The following is a 21533-nucleotide window of genomic DNA, read 5'->3' as shown; positions in this document are numbered from 1 at the left end:
GCTGTGTCGACGCATGTTAAGGTTTTAAATATATTTAAGTTTGAATGGAAAACAGTCTGAAACATAATTAAGTTCCTATATAAAATTAAATTTATATAAATTTTGTACAGCCGCCGACCGATAAATTGGACACCGATAATCCGGACATGCCTGCTAATTCAGACAGCTTTGCGGCACCGCCAATGGCCCCGTAGCCTTAATGTATAAAGCTGACCAATATTTCGGGCAGCGGCCCACTCTACATTCGATTATCCGGACTCCGTCCATGGCTGTAGCTTATCCCGACTCTGCCGCCATTATCTCCTCTGGCAGCCTTGACGGGACATCAAGTATGGCCTCGGAGGATATATAGTTATATAGTAATCCCTGAGGCCTTGAATTGGTCACAGCACTGTGTCCCGAAGATTTAGCTGCAAATGCTGTTCTTGAAGGCTTTGCCTAAATTGTGAGGTTGCATCAACATCGCAATCATCACATCCATTCCGGCACCACCACGCATGGCCTGCTCCTGTTTGTTGAATATGACATCCTGACAGCATTCCACCATTCTGTGCTTGTTTGTTTAGTATGCGTTCCAGATAGTGCTCTGCTGGCTCCAAGAAGTCTTTCTCATGAAGTTATCGACAGTATGCGTCAAATGGCACCAGTGGTGCCCTCGCAGTCCAACTCCATAACTGACGAGCCTGGACTGCCACCTACTACTACAACGAGCTCAAATGCAGATATCATTGATGGCCTTCTAGGATGCGATGTGTCGATTCCTGCCACCGTTACATTTGAAGACCTTGCAGATGTCGACAGCGCGGTGTTGTCGTGCACCGAACTGAAAGATGGTGAAAAAATTCAGCAAGTTCTCCCAACGTCAAACAGAGACTTTAAATTGGATGACGATGCTGATGTGCCGTGTGCTTCGGATCCTTCACATGTGGATCTGACTCGAGCCTTTGCAGTCCTTGCATCGACGTACAGAGACAACAGAAAACTGGCAGAAGTACAGGTGGACTTGGTTGCACATAAGCAGTAGTGTGTGCAGCAGTGAATTGGTCACTTCTTCCTTGCACAGGGGCCTTAAAATGTAAATAAAATAATCTTATTTTGGGTACAATTGTTTTTTCCGTACATTTGATAGTTCGGACTTATTTACGTTCCCCATGGAGTTCGAATTATCGGTCGTCGACTGTACCTCTTCCTCTTGAATGGCAAATTGTGTGAAGACATCAAACTAATGCCTAGAGCATGTAGCTAGGTTTCTCAATGCACCATGTTACAAGAAATAAGAAACAAACTTGGTTGGTTGGTTAGTTAGTTACTTAGTTACATAGATGGACGGACAGACGGACAAACGGGTGGGTGGGTGGATTGATGGATGGATGGGTGGATGGGGTGTTGTAACACGGCAGCTATGCCCGTCTATAACACACCAATGAGAAAGACAAGTGATAGAGATAAGGGTGCAACAGCGAAATGGTGTCGCTGAACCAGCTGCTATGAACGAGGCCAGGTATTATGGATAGAGCACAGACCACTTATAATGCAAGTCGCCCGAGTCATTAATTTTTGTGCTATAAGCGGTTCTGCACTATAGCGAAAACTCAAAGCTATTTCTCAAAGGCTGTCCATGTGCAAAACATCTGGACCAAGCAGCCACGTGTGTCTGGGAATCGAAGCATACAACCAGGATGTGCTCACATTTTTGTTGACGAAGTGGTTCCTCCACTTTCCAAGTGCTCTACAGCCACTGCTAAGCATTTCATTGACTCTGCACCAAACTGCAACTTCGGCCACCGACTCACGATGAGGCAGCGTTCATTAGGCTTAGCCAGCGAGCTTAGCTGTCGTGAAAACCTCGCCCTGGATATATGTTCGTTCATACCTGTAGACAAACACAGAAAGATCTGGTGTGAGGTGACGCGTCCAGGCTGTGTCGACGGAAGGGTGCGTGAAGCGAGATTCGCAGGTGATCTGCCAGCAACTCCTGTGAGGACTTATAGCACAAGCTTGCCTGTGCACGCACTGGTAGGAATTGCGAAAGCTCACACGTGGACAACCTTCCGAACTGATGAATTTGTGTAACTGAGTTTAAACTGACAGCCTCATAGAGTCAAGGCCGCATGCACAATACCTGCACCTCGCAATACGCATCACAATGGGCAAACATGAAACACAACCAATTTTTCCGTGGTGCTGGATTTGTAAAAAAAAAAACAAATTTATTTTACTGCTGAAATTTGTGTTTCTGGCCCGCCCAGCAGTCTGACCCTGTCCATGTCCTGAAAAAATCAGTCTTTTACCATTTACGTTTCGCACACAGCCTAAAAAGCCAAAGAACATTGAACATGAATGTGCATATGTTCAGTGCTGGCCACACGCCGCTGACAAGCAGTCGAATGGTTTCTCCGTCACCTAGGCAGCTCCTGCGCGCTCGCTGAATGAGCACGCTGCCGGCTTGATTTATTATTATTATTATTATTATTATTATTATTATTATTATTATTATTATTATTGTTGTTGTTGTTGTTGTTGTTGTTGTTGCTATATATACATTCTTTATTTTTTTATTCGCTCACTCCATGTCTCCTCCTCCTGCACCGCATTGCCCCCATCGCTCTCCCCTCGGTTGGCGCTCTCACTTCCTCGCTTGTCTGTGGGATTTTCTGGCAGCCACATTATATAACCAGTATTTCGTCTCGCGTGTCTGCACTATAAGCAGTATGCGTATACATTAGGTTCTGTGGGGGATATAAACAGGAGTCTGTAAAGACCGCATTATGTCCGGTCCTGTACTATAAGCGTTTATAAGTGGTCTCAGCTGTACATCTTTACATCTGTACCTGTTCCTGTATAACTGTTTTTGTTGTATACATTTTTCTGTATATCCTTTCACGTAATTAACCGTAACTCTGCTTAAAGGAGCACTAAATGCAAACATGAAGTCAAGCTAAATTGATTTGAAAATTGAAAACCTCTAAGGTATCAGTATCATCGAGAATAATAGTAAGCGAAACATTGAGGTAAATGTAAGGTTAATTTAAGACTTGATTTTGGTCTGTACAGGGACATTCTAGTGCTAACCAGATGGCGTAAGTCATAATATAATTGTGCCACTAGTACTCAGCCACTGATATTAAAAAAATCATGGCATTGATTTCTAAGATGAAAGAAAATATGGACATTGTGAAAGAATCTCCAGCGTGTGCAGAGGGGCCAACATTTTAAACAGATGGTACTAGATCTAATTTTAATATACTGCCATTGCCAGTAAAAATGTATTTCATAGCACCATTGGTAAATGCTGTGGCACCATCTGATAACTAGAAATCAAAATGCTTTCATGACTCCATGGCCTCTGAAATTGTGTACACATGTGCCATCGCGGATACTTTGTACTCAGCCTGAGGGGAGATGAAACGACGTCAAATGTAGTTTCTGTAATGGTGGTTTGCCTCTTCCCCCCCCCCCCTAATGTTGGCGGTCTGTTTCATAAAGGATGCACCACTGTGGAGCCTTGCTGGTCAATGCAGAGAGCGGCAGGAGGACTACTATTTGTGTAGCCTGCGCCACGTTGTCACACCGTCCACAATAGCCATGGGGAGCCGACTGAAGTCTCTGAGCCAGGTGCCAGGCCGCCGCCTGTCTGGCGACCTTGACATCATGGATGACTTCGCCACAGGAAAGCCCAAGTCATCATTGGTGAGCGCCTGCTCGTGTTTCTGGGCCTTGAGTACCCGTGGGGCTTGACAACTTGGGGGCTTTCTTGGTGTAAGGTAACTAATTGATTTGCTCCTGCTGAGTAGCTTTACAACAATCGAACCTTCATAAAGCAAACGCAGATATATTAGCCTATTGGTATAATGATGTAAATATTAAATGTCTCTTGCCGATATCAAATGTAGCAAAGGTATTCTTGTATTGTATGTGACATGTTATCAAAATCACTTTATTTTTTACAAAGTACAAATTGGAAATGGATGCTAGAGCAAAAAGCCGGTTTAAGCAGCTTGACTAGGCCCTAGAAATTGTTATACCAGGTGTTCTACTTTTTTTTTTCTTCTTTTCATTTTAGCGAAATTTTTAAGATCGCCTGTGGCATATAGTACAAATCAACTCATTGAGCTGGTTTACTTGAAGCGGTGGGCATTACACTGGAAAAGCAAATGCACATTTGACTAATGAACAAAATTTTACTGATCAATGTTTTAACTAATTACGTTGGAGCACAGATTGCAATATGTATATGAATTGAAGCCTGTGATTTTACATGGTTCATCCACTTGGAAGGAATTTCGAAACTAGCATCAGGTATGAGAAAACCACTGTCACACGTGCGGTAAAAATTCAGTCTTGTTCTACTTACTTGTTTAACAAAATGCTGTTTTGTGCATTGAACCTCATAAATTACTGGGACATCAATGCATTTTGTCACACACTTCGGGAGTGCCTATCTCGAAACGGGCATCATCCTTGTAACTTGTTCCAAGTGGATATGACTTTCAATGGCACCAGCTATAATTCGTGAGTTGCTATATGTGTGGTAAAGTAAGTTTGAAAGTATTTAGTGAAAGTTCATGAACTGGTCAAATATTCATTTTGGTTTTTCGTACAAATCATGACCACCTCTGAGAGTAATTTAGCTCAAGAAGTACAATTGTGCTATGTACCATGAGTTATTTATTTTTTAAATTCTGTTAACGATAAAAAAAGAAGGAAAGGACTCCACGTTATGAGGCTCAACCTTACTGCCAATGCCACAACTGCACCCACACTCAACTGAAAGGGAGTGCTTGCCTCACCACCAAGTATGTGTCACTAAACCTGTCAACGAGCTACCAGTTTGTCCACGTCTGGTGTTAAAATTGCCTGATGGTAGTGGCCTGATAGTAGTCAAATGTCATTAAAATTGGACGTTTGGCAGTTGTGCCGAAAAAGATGTCATTCACAAAGTTAAGGCCTTGACTACTGAATACCATTTTCTGTGCCCGTGTGACACTATTACTATATAGCAAGGGATCACGTGATCTGTCCTAAAGGAATGCGTGCACCAGATGCTCAGTAATATGCGACGTCACGCTATGACTTTTATTAACTTTCATCGGTTGTTATCAACTTTATCAGACCTGATACAACCTTTACCAACCCTTATTGGTCCTTATCATCCTTTTCAGAATTGCTCCAACCATCATAAGCCCTTATCGCTCTTTAGCACTTTATCCGTCTGTGTCGAACAATTATCAACTGTGATGAGACCCATATAACCCCTCGTCACTCCTTATCATCCTTGCCACCTCATTCACTGCTTATCTGTGTTGCACAACGAGAAGTGCATGAACCCTCAGAGATAGGCGGCATTTCGGTTGCTGAAGGAACACCCCAACAGAAAGCACATCTCGCAACTACCGAATCACACTGGGGATGTGGCATGTTTGGAATTAAATTTTCGCAGAATTGACTTTTCCTAATGTCTATGAAGGCACGTACACACTAGCGGAAAAATGTGTGCCGTGCGAGCTGCCTTGCGGCAGCTTTTTTGTGCCACGGAAGGGATCGGTCCTGGACTAATATTTCATGGCTTTCTGCAGTGGCAAGTGAGTCACAAACGCCGGAGACCAATGAACGCGGCCCCTTCAGTGCTGTGCGCGCGGGAATGTCACCCAGACCATTCGTTTCGTACTCTCATCTGCTTGCGTTAGCTCTCACTTGCGCTTGTTTTGATTGTGATTGTTTGCGATTGTTTTTTGCAATGATGAGTCTAAACCAAGACGTCCCGATAGAAAGGCCTTCGGAGATAGTGCGTCATATCCGATTTTGTACAACATGGATCCTGAATACAAGGATGCCAAGGCGACAACCAGTACCTCATTCTCCTTGTCTTTTGAATGCGGCGACGCCACAACAGAAGAGAGCACACCAACATGATTATGATCAGTGGCAATGATGTCGTCATCTTCATAAGACATAACTCGTGTTATGAAGGACAAATAGTGTAAACACAGCGCTGATCTGTCAGCAGACGATGGAAAAAGCAGGCGACATCACATGACTGCCGCAACGGCTCGCCACCAGTTGGCGTAGCTGCTCTGCTGCAGCTGTGTTTTAACGCCGGCGGCATGCCGCATGCATTTTTCCGATAGTGCATACGCGCCTTAACTCTTTCTCTACCATGGGGAAAATAGGTATTTTGTAGGTTACGTTAGATTTTCTTTTTCTGAAGGAACTACTGCATTCAATATCTTATGTAATACATAAAAAAAAAGCAGAATGAATGCACTTTTCACGAGTAAAAGTTTTATTAGCGAGATGTATGTCATAAAAAAGATGTAAATTGCCAGAATCAAGATTGTGGGATAAAATTGAACTAAGTTTGTAAAGACATGCTTCTGTCTACTAAGAAATAATGTCCTGCGAGTCTGAGAGCTGGTATTATCATAAAAGACCCACTACATTATGGAAGTTGCGTGCAGTGTCTCTAGTGTGGGCATCTGTGCTGTCATGCTATGGCCAACTGTGGTGCCGTAATGGAAGCAGAAAGACTGCAGGTGTCATTGCTATGGTGTATATGTATGTTCAGGCACTGTGGATTGTTAAGGTTGACTAAATAGACTAAATATCTAACTTTACACTTTGCAGGAGGAATGTGAGAGACAACTCAGCACACAGCTGCACCGTGACGGACTGCTGTCCGCACTTAACGCTACGTTGTCATCCACGGCAGCATGCTGTGAGGCCACTCAGCTGAAGGTGCCTGATTGCAATGAAATTGGTCAAGGATTCCTCACTCAAGTGAGTTTCTATTGTGCTTTGTGTAGTTGCTAAAATTGCACATGCAAAGCATAATTAAATAAGGCAGAAACTTCTCATTCCAGCTTATGTTGCCATGGCTTGCCAAGCTCTGTTGTTGGTGCATGTTCATTGTGGAGCTGTTTCATAATACAGCGTGACCTACAGCTGTAGTACTTGCATAGTTTGATGTTGGTCATAATTATGCACGAAATGAAGGTGTGAATTATCTCTCACCTGCTCATCTCTAAAGAAGCAGGAGCTTGCAAAAAAACCACTGTTCTTTCTTGTTTTTTTCCCCAATACATCTGTTGGGGCACCATTATGCACCTCAAATAGAGAGGAGGCATGGGCATAAATACATAGAAAATCTTAAAGGAGATGGTGCAATAAGAAGACACATGACATAGATTAGTTTTAGTAGATAAATATGCTGTATGCTCTTCCTTTTCTTTTTACACCTGCTGTCTTCTTGTAAAACTTAAAATTAAGTCTCTCTCTCCTTTCTTTTTTTTGAATTGTGCTTAACTTTATCTCTGTTCACCAGTCTTCTTCAGCACACTGCTTAATTTTTGTTGGTCTGTGAACTTAAACATTTAGCATTACTTTACCCCACTGTGATGCTAACCCTACTTTGTGCAGGAAAATGAGAAAGAACCAACAAAGGAAGGGTCATTATTACTGGCACCTGGTGCAAAGAAAGTCTTGCAGGATATGGGCACCTTGGTTGGCCACAGGCGATTTTCCGATATCCGGATAATTGCGCAAGATGGTTGCGTCATCCCTGCACATCGGGCAATCTTGCTCACCCGATGTCCTGCTGTTGAGAAGGTAAGAGTGCTTGCATTGCTGGCTCTACGGCACTTTTGTTAGAGTAGTACTGCTTATCAGATAAATAGGGCTACTGTTTCAAGCAGTGTTATTTTGTAAACCACAATTGTCACTTATAATTATATCTTTCTCCACAAAGCACTGACAGGAAAATGTTGTAGCAGCACTGTTAGGAAAAAGGGGGGGGGGCCTCTTTTTAAAATTTTTTTTATTTGTTTACTTTATTTTGCAGAAGCATTATCATTGCACAGAACCTTAGGGTGCTTTGTAGCGCCCTAAGAACTTTTGAGCAGGATGGTTGAAAACTGTAGAGTGGGCCTCATCCCACTATTTGAACAGCGCATCTTTGCCAGCAGGGTAGAAGCATTTCATAGGGCAGTGAAGTCTTGAATGGGCTGTTCTTTTCAGGTCACTGCCATGAAAGTACCGCCTTTGCACAAACTCTTTTGCAGGTCAAAACAGGTGGAAGTCAATTGAAGCAAGTTTGAGCCTGTTTGGCAGTAGCTCCCAACTGGGTTTATGCAAAGTGTAGGTGGGCAATGCAAACAATAGTAAGCAGACATGGAGAATGCCTCCGGCAATCAAGACGGGCCATTTATTTTTAAATGTTCTACCAAACTGGTCGCTTCTTTTCGTCAAGTTCCATGTTCAGTGCTTCGAGAAAGAGGTTAATTTGCTACAGAAGCTAACTAAAATGTCGTCCGGCAATTTTCAAAGGTCAGGTCCCACGTGTTCGTGAAACCAAATGTGGTGAATGCCAAGCCACCACTCCTGTGATGCGGTCTTTTGCTGAACTGACTTGGCTGCCTCAGAAATGCTTGCAAAGTGATATGCTCTGGAGCATGAAGTGTCATTGCCATAATGTGCCTTTAAAGGGACACTAAAGGCAAGTGCTAAGTGGACGTGGACTGTTAAATACCATCCCAGAAAACTTGCAACGCTTGTTTCGTGCCAAGAAAATACTTAGTATACGAAGAAAATTGCATCTGAAGGGTCTGAATGCCTTTTTCGAAATTCAAATCTACTGCCACCCAATAGGGGGAGTGGTGACATTGCGTATGCCATCACCATCCTTTGCTGCCGTTGGTCAATAAAACGGCGCCCGACAGACGGCGGTACTGAGCCAAGACAGAGCGATGGATTCGCCGCTGTAGCTGCTTTTTGGTCAAGTGGCATAGACTTTTCAGGCATCCCACAACATCATGTGGAAGTTGAATGCTCTGCTATTTTGCAGTTTGTGCGAGTTTCGCGAGCCAGCAAAACCAGCGCAGTCCAACTCGATAACGAAACTACTGAAATGCGAAAGCGTGGGCGGTGCGGAGTCGAGTGAAAACAAAACCTTTCGATTGCGCCCGTCGTTGTAAAGGGTCATTTCAATGAGTTCTCTTTTCTATAAATGAAATAGAGCTCGACAACTAGGATTTATTTCATCTTATAATACAATACAAGGATGTTTTTTGCAACATGTGGTTGAGTACTAGTGACAGAATTTAACTGAAGGGTGCTTTCGTCATTGGGCAAGTACTTGAATGTCCCGGTGGAGTCTCTAACCATTTCCTCCATTTATCTCAATTTATCGATTATTAAGAATTTGTTCGTGGTAATATTGGCATCTTAGAAATTCTCGAGCACTAATCTATCACTTTATCTTGACTTAATATTTGCCTTTAGTGTCCCTTTAAGCTAACTGTGAGTTTCATGTAGTTTTACACCTTTGTTCACAGAAAAAAAACATGCAATTCCTTATTTGCACTCTTAAGCTGATCTGCAACCTTGTTTAATTTGTCATTTCATAGGGCAGTGAAATCTTGAATGGGCTGTTCTTTTCAGGTCACTGCCATGAAAGTACCGCCTTTGCACAAACTCTTTTGCAGGTCAAAACAGGTGGAAGTCAATTGAAGCAAGTTTGAGCCTGTTTGGCAGTAGCTCCCAACTGGGTTTATGCAAAGTGTAGGTGGGCAATGCAAACAATAGTAAGCAGACACCAAACTACACTAATGCAGCAACAGGTGACACTTAACACACTTCTTTAAAATGTCACAAACATAGGGCACTAATGTGCCATTGGCTTGCGACAAGATGGACAATAAAAAGGATCTCTTGGTTGAAGGTGATAGCATGGCACCCCTGTCAAAGTGGCTTGGGGACTGTGCTGTGGCTGTCCATTGCCAAGATCAGGGTCATGGGCTTTATACTTAGCATACCAGCAGCAATTCAGTCCATCGAATACAACACAAGCAATTCTAAAGGCTGCTCACTATCAGCTGCCCCGTGTGTCACTAGGTTGAAAATATTGCTTTCAAACTGATGGTTCCACGTAATACAGATTCATTTGCATTTGCATTACTGAGTTGTTTTGTGCATTGAGTTCTATGCAGTCTCACAGAACGATGACGGTTTAAATCATGCGAAAAATTGTTTGCAACGAAGTTTGAATTTTCAATCTCTTACTTTGATCTATGATGAAAAACGTTCAAGGCATTGTGCAGTGCAGATACACACCTGCAGGTATTTGTGCCGTTTGCTGACCCTTGAAATTGGATTGCCGCAGGAGGTCTCTCGTCAGGGGGACAGAGTGCCACTGTTGGACTGGACTTCGAAGTCCAAAGCCTGCGTTCTGGCATTCCTTCACTATATTTACTCTGGTGCTCTCAACCTTGACGACGACGACAGACGTCTTCATCTTGAGCTCAGGGGCATTGCTTTCAGGTGGTGTTTCATTCTTTTATTATGTCTTCCACATTTACGATATGGCAATGTGCCGCTAGTATGTCGTCTGCTCTTGCACTTTCGTGGTTGTTACCGAGCTGGAATCTGGCCACTCCTTGTTCACTCCTTATGGGAGTCTTGTGTATCGCTGTGTTCTTAATTGTAGCGTTTCCAAGCGAATTATCTGGCCACTGTTGCCAATGTGGTTGGCACCTTCGTTTCAAGTGCACCACTGTGTTTAGTGGCGTGAGAGCATGAAAACAATTTTTTTTTTTTTTTAATCTGGAAATGCCTTTGTCCACATCTTTTGGAGCAGCGCCTGGCTTGCTGTGTTTGCAATGTCTAAAAGCACTCGGCTATGGCTTAAAATATTGTTTGCATAATTTTACCACAGTGTATAAAAGAAGGCATGCATTAATTAATGAAGAAACTAATGCATGATTCCTGCTTGGTTTACTCTACCCATTTCCCTTCCAATGTCCACTGTAAAGCAACTCTGGCTGCAGGGTGTTGGAGCCGGAAGCCGTGTGTGTGTTTATGTACGTGCATGCACATGCACTTTCATAGTTTCTTGCAAACACTTATTACAGTATTTAGAACTTCCTTGGGTTATAATGGGCTCAGAGAAACCACATTATATACGCTCTCCGCAGTGACAAATGTTACAGGCTGACAGCATATTTGTTCAGACATGTTTCAGAAGATTTTCATATGTAGCATATATTTCATTACCCATCTGGGTTCCTGGCTTTTTGCAAAGACAGGTGACTCAGTTTGTTGGGGCTTTATAGGAAGGTGCACACTCAAATCGCTTTTCACTGTGTTTACCTTAGTTGACATGAAGTATAAAGCATAGCAAAGTACAATCAGTAGGTAATACGGATTAACACAAAATGCAGCTTCAGGCTGCCACACCTGTATTTCCAGATCTGATTTTACATGTTCAGTTGTGGTTTGTTGATGCATAACATAAGCGATAATTCGTTCATTCTCTTTGGTCTGTTTAGGTACAGCATGGCAGAGCTTTGTGAGGAATTGAAAGACCGCTACTTCAAAAATGAGTGTGAACAAGATGGCACCGGTGACCAAGAGGCTGATACTAGTCTGGATGAAATCATTTCGTCTTTCTGGGAGGACGGTGATAACCATGATGACCACAGAGAAGAGTCTGTAAATGTTGACAGTGATAATGTTGAGTCATTAGAAGAGGTTTGTGATTTCTTGTCAAGTCAGCGTCCACAAAAAATTGAAGGTGAGACCATCGAAGCTGCTGTTCCCGTGTCAAGAAATTAGTGCAATGGTCCACATTTAGCATGCTTTTACTGTACTAGTGTATTTTCTCATATAAGGCCTGCCCTTGTACGTCGGCTCACCCCAAGTCACAATAGAGGCAAAAATTTTGGAGAAGAGTTTCACCCGAGTGCTATCACTTCAGCACATGCAGTAAAGCAAGCTGAGTGAGCAACAGTTAAAGTGATGAAGACTACTGCACCGTAGATGTTCCATTGGTCAGTCACTAGCGATCCTGTAGTCAATGTAGCATTTGCAGTGCAGTATGCAGTGTCGGCTGGTAGCTGTGAGCATAGAAGGGTCTTATGTAAGTAGCACTGAGCTGATGTACTGACATCACCAACTCAATATTCGTCCATTTAACAAAACAACATAGTGTTGGTGCATTGACTGGTAAAAGACAACACTTGTTTGTTGTGGTGGGGTGACTTTTCTGCAGAAGCACTTTAACTTGCCTGTTCTAATTAGTCATGTCTGTTACCTGTTAACCCTCCAACTGGCAAGATAAGAATTATTGCATGAGTAACTTTTTGGCTGCTTTATTTTCCCTTTATTTGTGTAAAATTAAATTGAAGTCATTTGAAAATGGTTGGAAGCAATATAAGGAAATATGGGACATCAAATTTCACTCTGCAGCCAGGTTAATAGCTAAAATGTTTAAATAAAAGCCCATGTTCAAAATAGATTTGGTAATTGACAGAGATACAATATTGAATTTAAAGCATAATAAAAACATGTATTGCGAGAACAACTGACCAGGGCTTTTTGCATGGAGTGCTGCTTTTCTGTTAAGTTCAAACACTTTTCAGAAAACTGGGGGGAGAAGAATGCTGCATATTTTTGGTGTCCCTCAATATTTGCACGATACTGAATGTTAGAGGCCCAACTGTTTGCAAGTCTTTCCTTCCATTATATTTGCTGCCATGTTATATTTTTGTGAATATGATAGTTGTTAGCTGGAATTCTTCTGTGTGTATTTTGTTTTCTATGCATTACTTGAGGAAGTTTATTTATTTCACAATAAACCTAAAGGCCCTCTAAGAAATTACATGCATTTAAAGAATGGAAACATGAGCACTATCGGCATTTCTTTGGTTTCCTACACTGTTATGCATGCGTGGCTTCTCAAAAACTTTTCCAAGGTGCTGATTACTGCAAGAACTCAAGAGAGCACTCCAGTGAGACACTGCTGAAGGTGCTGCCACCAGCTCAGGCAAGTCTGGAACAGACAACCCAGCTGACATCGAGGTCTTCGCTAGAGCAGAGCAACACGGAGACCCCACAGCAGGTTCATCGACGGCCGGGAACTCCTTTCTCTGCACCTGCCCTCACTAGCCCTATTCAATCTGAAGATGAGCATGCGTGGACAGACCGCAGTGAGAGCCACCACCACATCGAGGACCATCATGATGACTTCGGGGGTGAGGAGATGGACCACCTCGAGGATGGCATGGCTTCAGCCCATGATGACAGCGACAGCAGCTCAGAGGAGCTCTTCGGCGAATCCAATGATTCGGCTGCAAGCATTGGCAACAGCACAGATGCAGAAGAGGACATAGAAGACCAAGGAAGGGTGCCCTCGCGGCAGGAGGCAAAGCAGGACAGCAGGGAGGATGAGCCCATGGCGCAGGATGACTCGCAAGGAAGTGGAGAGAAGTGCAAAGACACGGATGACGTGTGGGACTGCGTCTGGGATGGCTTTGATGATGGTGCACAGCAGGACCCAGCTCCTCCTGAGCGCCGTGCATCCTCTGCTTCGAGATGGGACAGCCAATTGCCTGCTGCTGCCAAGGTGCCCAACGCCGAAGAGGTTCCTCAGGAGATGCTCGACTCCTTCTTTTTCGAGGAGCAGGGAGGTAAGGCCATCTACTTGGTCGCCAGTTTCCTTCTGTCTTTCCAATTCAAATTTTAGCCTTTGCGAAGACACCTGTGTACTTAGATTCAGGTGCACATTAAAGAACCCCATGTGCTTAAAATTTCCGGAGTCCCCCACTACGGCATGCCTCATAATCAGAAAGTGTTTTTGGCATGTAAAATACCACAATTTCTTTTTTTTTTTTAACTTCCGCTTGCGTGGAACCAAGTCCACCTGTATTTCTGCCAGTTTTTAGTTTCGCTGATGCAAGGACTGCAAGGACTGGAGTCAGCTGCGCATGTGGAAGGCTCTAGAGCACATGGCACATCAGCATCCGAGTCAGAGTCGTTGTTTGACGGTGGGAGAACTTGCTCAATCATTTTGTCATTGTTCAGTTTGGCACACGACGAAACTGCTCTGTCGACGGCTGCAAAGTCTTCAAATCTAACGGCGGCAGGAATCGGCACACCGTATCCTAGCAGGTCATCAATGATTTCCGCATTTGAGCTCATTGTGGTAAGCAATAGTTCAGCCTCTTCACTTGCAGAGTCGAGCTCATTCAGACTGCGAGGGCACCATTACTTCACGAGAAAGACTTCTCGGAGCCAGCAGAGCGCTGTCTGGAACGCAAACTAAACAAACAAGCACAGCGTGGCAGACTCAACAAACAGAACGCCAATAGTGGGCCATGCGCGGGGGTACCGGAAAAGAATGTGATGATCGCGATGTTGATGCGATCTCACAATTCAGGCAAAGCCTCCAAGGTCGGCAGTTGCAGTTAAATCTCAGAGGAGTAGAGCAGCGACCAAGGCAAGGCCTCAGGGATTACCTTATAGCGTGTAATCTCTGAGGCCATACTTGATGTCTCGTCAAGGTTGCCAGAGGAGATAATAGCGGCAGAGTTGGCATACACTGCAGCCACGGATTGAGTCCAGATAATCGAATGTAGAGCTGGCAGCTGTCCGAAATATCGGTCGTCTTTATGCATTAAGTCTATGGGGGCCATTGGCGGTGCCACGAAGCTGTCCGAATTACTGAGCATGTCCGGATTATCAGTGTCTGATTGAACGGTCGGCGACTGTAGTTCTGAGTTTTATAGTATTACAATATCATTTATTTGGCATAACTTAACAACATTTATGGCAAATTTAAGCGGCTAATTATAGTTGTGAATTTGCTACGCAAATGCATTCATTATGTGAGTAAATGCGGTAAGATTGCTCCAAGACTAGTGAGTGCAATGTGTCACTCACCCTGCACTTTTGTTTGTCGCCTCTCTTCTGGGCAATTCATGTGTGCAGATAATGGAGTAACACCCGCTGGTCTGGAACACATGCCTGGGTCCATCACTCGATATCCTGGAGCATCGAGCCATGCCTTCACACCAGTGACGCCTCAGCCGGACTATAGAGCCATGCACACCCCGGAGCTGCGAGACCAGCTTCAGCGATTTGGTGTGCGCAAGTTGCCACGGAAACAAGCTGTGAACGTACTCAGCCGCATATACGACGAGACTCACCCGTGTACGTAATTTCTGCTGCATTAGAGATCTTAAAAGAATACCGACGTGAGCAGTTCATACTTTTTTATTTTTAGAACATTGCGCATCCAATCTCTAATCATGAGTAATTGTGCAAATCCTCCTATGACCAATAACTGAATGATATAGCTCTTTCTTTTAACCAGTGTATTTCCACATTCACGAAGTGCCAAACAGAGTGTGGAGGACAGCTGCATGACTTGCGAGATGGGCACAAGACTCAGTGTGGCTTGAGATCGCTCATAGTAAGGTAATGTAGTTAACATCACTCCTGCCAGCATTTCTCACAAGTGTTACTCATACGTTGTGATGCTCCTTTTAGTGTCTGGCCTTTAGAAACTGAAGTCACTCAGTAGAACACACTCAAGAAACAAAAAAAGATGGGTTGTGTTTGCGAATCCTGCATCTTGGCTCATGGTGAGCAGGGACACGCTTATCCATACAAAGTGAAAAAAAAGTAATCTAAGCCTTAAACTTTAGTAGGTGTGCCACTAATAAAGTTAGACTATGTTCTGCTATTGTGTGACAGATTGCTCAAATATACCAGTGCATTCTTTGGAATGAATAGCATGAATTTTGGCAAATCATATAAAAAGTTGAGAACCTAAAAACCTGCTCTCAACAGTCAGTGAAACTTAAGTTCCACATTTTAGATTTTATGCTCAATGAATTCTGTTGAATCCAGTGCACTGATTGCCAAATGAGAACACTCCTTTGTGTCATAGGCATTTACTTGAGAATGCTTCAACTGCGGCTTCCTGCTAAACCCTTTATTGATGAGTGTTGCCTACAGGCAACATGCCAGAAAAATATTTTTTTTCTTGTCGAGTTTCAATACTGAGTACGAAGTTTCTGGCTAAATGGCTTCGACCAACACTGAATGACAGGCAGCAAGCATCATTTGTTGGTTTAGAACGGGAACACTGGACGAGAAAGAAGTAATTTGGCATGCGACTCACTGTCTTTTGAAAGCAAGATCAGAGGAGACAGGCCAATGCATATATCCAGCTGCAGTTTTGTCACACATGTGATGTAAAGCAAATAAAATGTACACCTATGGTTCACATATGATGAGACCTGTCCATACAAATTGAAAGCGAAGCCCTAGGGGCTTGGGGTGAAGCACACTTCCAGGTTCTTGCCAGGGGTTCTGCCCCTATTGCTGAAAAAAATGTCTGCAAAAATATTTTTTCTTTTTGTTGAGTTTGCTTATTCTTGATATGTTTTGCACAATGAGATAGAAAATCAACATTCTTTTTCTGGGTACCTATATGTGTCGTCCTTAAAGGGTTAAAGTAGGTATCAGCACATAAATGCACTTTTTCTTCAATTATCTTTCGCAGTGGTTCCTGAAACACCCGTAAGGATCACGTTCCCAAGGCAGGGTATGAGTACAGGTGATGATAGAAACTATAGAAGCGAACAGCTGTTGAGAAGTGGCCGACCTGAGCAATTCTCCGGGAGTGCCAGTGTTAACGAAGAACCCTCCCACTACAGTGTGTCGTCAAGGTAACCTTAAAGGCTGTCCAGGGCAGTCAAACTTTTTGTGACATGTTTGTATGAATTATATAATAGTGTTACTTGCATATTGTTAAGGACCTGCTTGTAGGAATAATAAAATATATTTGTTTACATTGCTTGTGATGCATTATGCATGGCTACTCACTTTCACATGCATTACAGTGACATCACCCAGTGCACCTCAAAACTTGCTGATCCATGGAGGGGATAAACTCTGCACCATGAAACAATACCATGTTGTCACAGATAGATAGTCTAACCAAACTTGTCCGAGGCCAGTGAAATGAAGTCTGTGCAATAGCACGTGTTCCCCTTACTGGAGAGTTCGAACACCTCACAAGCACTGCACTGTTGCATGACTGATGCCCCACTGTAAGCACTTATGTGTGTGTTAAGTAGAACCAATGCCACACTGTAGCAGCACATTTGGAAATGGCATAGGAACCAGTCAGATTCACATTCTTAGAAAAAGAAACTCCTCCCCCAAACAGTAATGGCAAGCATTGGAATGTCCTAAATAATTTACGAAAATTCTTGTTTCTGCGAGCTGGTTTTGGCGCCCATGAGGTAGAATTGTCATGATACATTGACTTGCAATTGCTGCAGCTGCCTCACATGAGCACAGCCAAAACAAATGTGCACAGCACTTTATATGAGCAATGTCCTTATACAGACTCTTATTGCTGCGGTGTTAGCAAATTTTGCTTGGCGCCATGACATAAGAATGTCAATATACTAGCAATGTACTAGCGCAGTGGCAAATCAGTTCTGCGCTATTTTGCAAGGTGGAGGAAGTGTCGTGAAAGGGAGCATTGTCGTCCACCTGAATGTAGCACAAAGCTACAAAGGAATCCCGTGTGGGTTGAAAGTGCCTGTTGAAGCATAGCCCAACAATTGCCAAGGAATATTACCAATTCACAGCGACTACAGTACTTCAGTTTAGAGGCCTGTAAAGTCCCAGATCTTCAGAGATCAATGAGGAACGTCAAGTTAAGGAGTGTTTCCAAAAGGGCAATTACACATTCCCCAAAGCATTCAATAAGTATAGGTCAGTAATTAATGATGCACGTTGGCATTATATCCTTTCTTCAGGTTTTGCTGTTCTTGTGTAGTGACACCAGCACACATTTTTATTGTTGGTACGGCACACTATAACCCTATCAGTCTGTCTAACCAGTCAATTAGTGAATCTGTCAATCGGTCATTTCTTAGTCATCGGTTTGTCAAAGTTGACGCCTGTCACAATCGCTTCATAACCATACCTGTCCGTGCAATACCAGAGGTATACTGGGCATCTTCAATTATCCGTACCCGACAGTCCCGGACTGCCTGAAGCAGCACTTTCGGGCAATGAGCATTCCATATGCAGCATCTCAGACAGTCCAGGACTGTCAAGGATGGATAATCGAAGAGGCTCACCATCTTGATAGCAAAGCACCTGTGCCAGCAGCTATTACATTTGTTTCCTTCTAAAAGCTTAAACCAGGTACGTATCACTTTCGTGCTGCAAATTTCTCGCTAGTACTGGTATTGCAAGTGTTTATGCACTAATCTCGGTGTCGGTACCTTTTGTTAGGCTGCAATAGCAGATTCCTTTACATGGCTGTATTTACTTTTAGCTGAGGAACGAGGCTTTCGGGCATTTCAGGTGTCAACCAAGTTTACCACTACTGCAGTAGAAATCAAAGTTAATTTACAAATCCTTGCTTTTGGCTCTTTTTAACTTGCAAGGAGCAGTGGTGAAGATGGGAGCTCCAGTGGTAGTGACAGTGATATCAAAGAACAGCTGAGACGCTTCTTTGAGAGGAATACAGAACTGTCAGAGAGCATCTTAATGTACGAGGTGAGCATGGTCCACACAACCGCTTGCAACAAGAAATTGATTTTGGCATATCTTTCTTCAAAAATTTGTTACATGCAATCGTGGATGTGTTCTTGCCTATTTTCAGCCTATTGACTTCCAAATGCTTCGTCTAAATCTCAAGCAAGCCAATATCAGGATATCTTCTAAGAGCCTGATAAACTATCTGGATGAGCAAGTGAGCATCATTGCACATAAGCTTATTCTTGCGCCGTTTTAATGTCTTTTAATGCCAGGGTCCCCAAATAAGGCAATTTGGAATGTAATTTTGCCTTTCTGAACTCAAATACGAGCGTAAAATTTTCATTCTCTGTGGCGGAAGCATTGCATGTATGCGACAAGAAAATTGAGATCGTTAGCAGTAGTATTTCTTTCCTTGAGTACACAGGTGTACACAATCACCCCTATCACTTGCATTTGTACCTCCCTTACAGAGGCAAACTGATGTCAATACTGCTATGCATGCTGCTTTTCTGTGCTGGAAAGCTTTTTATCTTCCTTATGCTTATCTAACCTTTCCAGCCCACCTCCTGCCAAAATGATGTGCATGATCTAATGAGTGAACAGAGGGACGCATGAAAAAGTACAATGTTGTGATTATAATTTCCTGCTATAATCAAACATTTCACTTCCCCTACGCTTTATTTGGTGCTTATAATTTCCTGCTGTAATCAAGCATTTCACTTCCCCTACACTTTACTTGGTGCTTTCCCATGTTTAGTAATTGTATGAAGAAGCTTTAGCTTGGGGCCAACTCTGATTTCCCTATTCAAATGCATGTAAATTGCAAAAACTCTCTCACTAGGCAAACTCCGAGCCAGTTTTAATAAATGTGTTGCATTTAAAACAATTCACTTTTAGTGGTTGTTGGTAGCGAATTTGAGCGTTTCAGTGTTTCATTAAAATCATTCTCCAACCGCAGAAATTCTGAAATCTGCACGAAGTTAGATACTGTATTGCAATTTAGTAACTGCTTTTATTATAGCACCTAAGCAGACAAGTATAACATGAACAGGGTTTACTGAATGCTTACATAGCGTCAGTACTTTGTTTTGCATGTCTTAATCACAAATGATTGCTATACGATTAGGTGCCTTACCCCTGTATTCAGAAATGTGCTTTAGCTTGAAGCCACAACTTGGCTTGGTCGAGTCCTGCACAAGATAACGCGTGACGTGATCACACCCAAAATGCTCAGTGTTTCCCTAGGTGCATTGGTATTTGGCATTATTTTATGCCGGACTCGACCAAGCCATGGCACGTTTCGAGACAGGAGGGTGTGGCAGCTTATTTTTTTGCCCCTTGGTAGTTTCAAACTTGATGCTTCCATTTGTCCAATTTCCTTCGTTATTCTGTAATAAAATTGAGGACGCAAATCGAGTTGCCAAGATTTAACTTTTTTTCCCTATAAATTTGTGGAGTTGCTGCCAGCCGAGAGTTTCTGCGCTTCATGCGTATTTGGATCTGAGGGGGAAGCTCCATGCAATGAACCCATGTCACACTAACTGTTGCAGTGCATCACATTCACCATGCCTCGCTCTGAAAAGCAGCAGGCAAAGCAGAGGCGGCGACAGGAAAACTTCAGGCGTAGGGTGCTTGGCAAGTGCAGTTCCAACACTGCGCAGGGTGGCCTGCCATAGAGGCAAAGGGGACAAACACGTGGACATGTCCTCACACTGGCTCAGTTCTTTCCCCACCAAGATGCAATGGGCCAAGTCGGCAAGCTATTGGCCATTTTGCACCAGCTGCACAAGAGCCATGCGGCAAAATATATGCTCCTTTCTTCATATCCACTGCTGTTTGTCCTGGATTGGCATGCTTGGTAGTAGTGGCAAGTTGTGGTTTAGCAGCACAGCAGCCTTTGCTGAGTAGCATACCTGTTTACTTGAGCGCAATTGCAATGGAAACCTACCACTACATGTGGAACCTTAAAAAAATATTGTCTGGTTTGTGCTGGCTGCAGTTAATAAAATACAATCAAACCTTGTTACAACAAAGTCTCACCCAACATGAAAATACCTTTGTTATAATAAAGCACATATTCGTTGCTAACGCCAGCAAGAAAACGTAATTCACTTTGTTATATCCATGTTCTTCATATTGAAGTTTGGCTGTCTTGTAGAACCTGCATCCTTTTTGTGTAATAAATTTATGGAATAGGTTAGCAGTTGCATGCAACCAGACAGGTATGCTGATGCAAGGCAGCTGATGTGTAATAACTGGTAGCAACCCCATGACATTAAACAGTGTTCTGCTCTGGCCTAAGGGGTTTTTGGCCTGCACAACTTAGCAGAACCCTCTTCACAGATCCTTTGGAGCAGACAAATTTGCAAAACAACAAAAGGCAGTTTAAGTGTTCTGGCACAAACACTGGTCACTTCTCGTGCCATTAAGACAAATACACTACACTCCTGTTAATCCTACTCCAGTTAATTCAATCCCGACCAAAGGTCCTGGCTGATGCTCGTGCGTTTCTACAGGCCTAAACTTTCATTATTTCGATCCTAAAATTGGCCTTTGCCAAATATTTTGAACTTGGCCAGCCATATCTAGAAAGATTTTTCAAGCAACTGTAGCTGACAATGTTTGATTAAAGTATTTATCCTATTCTAATGCACTTTTTTTTCTTTCTAAAGAGTTAGGCCAGAAATTGCCTGTGCGGGTGCAATACGAAACAAAAACCGCCTTTGTGGCGTTTGTTTTACCGCGTAATGTACTGCAGCAAATCTGTTTATGAAACTGGTCATCGTTGTGCAACACATATTACACACTTGCCCATTTTTCTTGCTACCAAATCAGGTACACATTAGATTTTTCTTTGTAGGAACTTTAATGTTATTTCTATGAAAGTTTTCTACTTTGGACACACAGAAAGCGAGCATGCGTTTGATTTGGGATTCGGGCTGTGTGTTTTGCCATTTTCTGCCACATCTTGTATTTGGCTTTCCAGATAATTGCGTCAATTTCATTGGTTATGTCAGGGTCGACTGTAGTAGCATTTGCTGTGACACCACCAAATTGAGTAGGGCAACTACTCACTACTGGGCAGGATACAGCACGATACTGCATGGGATTACATGCTTTATATAAATGTTTACTTGTCCCTCCCTGAACGAGCTCCTTGCCTGTATTAGTAAACTTGACAGACTATG

At 43.1% G+C, this 21533-nt stretch overlaps 1 protein-coding gene across 5 annotated transcripts in view; it reads left to right on the top strand.

Annotated features, from left to right (window-relative positions):
• Window positions 1–21533, top strand: part of LOC142579471 (uncharacterized) — a 91573-nt gene that overhangs the window by 20177 nt on the left and 49863 nt on the right. For 4 of the 5 annotated variants that reach the window (XM_075689681.1, XM_075689683.1, XM_075689680.1 and 1 more), the window contains exons 9-18: window positions 3487–3690; window positions 6625–6777; window positions 7417–7605; window positions 10157–10314; window positions 11322–11566; window positions 12747–13460; window positions 14761–14982; window positions 16343–16508; window positions 18252–18363; window positions 18470–18559. In XM_075689681.1, the coding sequence (XP_075545796.1) occupies window positions 3487–3690; window positions 6625–6777; window positions 7417–7605; window positions 10157–10314; window positions 11322–11566; window positions 12747–13460; window positions 14761–14982; window positions 16343–16508; window positions 18252–18363; window positions 18470–18559 (2253 nt within the window). The remainder of the gene's footprint in view (window positions 1–3486; window positions 3691–6624; window positions 6778–7416; window positions 7606–10156; window positions 10315–11321; window positions 11567–12746; window positions 13461–14760; window positions 14983–16342; window positions 16509–18251; window positions 18364–18469; window positions 18560–21533) is intronic. The other variant, XM_075689682.1, reaches the window with a different exon arrangement.

This window comes from Dermacentor variabilis, chromosome 4, assembly GCF_050947875.1.
Source record: "Dermacentor variabilis isolate Ectoservices chromosome 4, ASM5094787v1, whole genome shotgun sequence".
NCBI classification, from domain to species: Eukaryota; Metazoa; Arthropoda; class Arachnida; order Ixodida; family Ixodidae; genus Dermacentor; species Dermacentor variabilis.
This window is presented reverse-complemented; position numbering and strand designations above follow the sequence as displayed.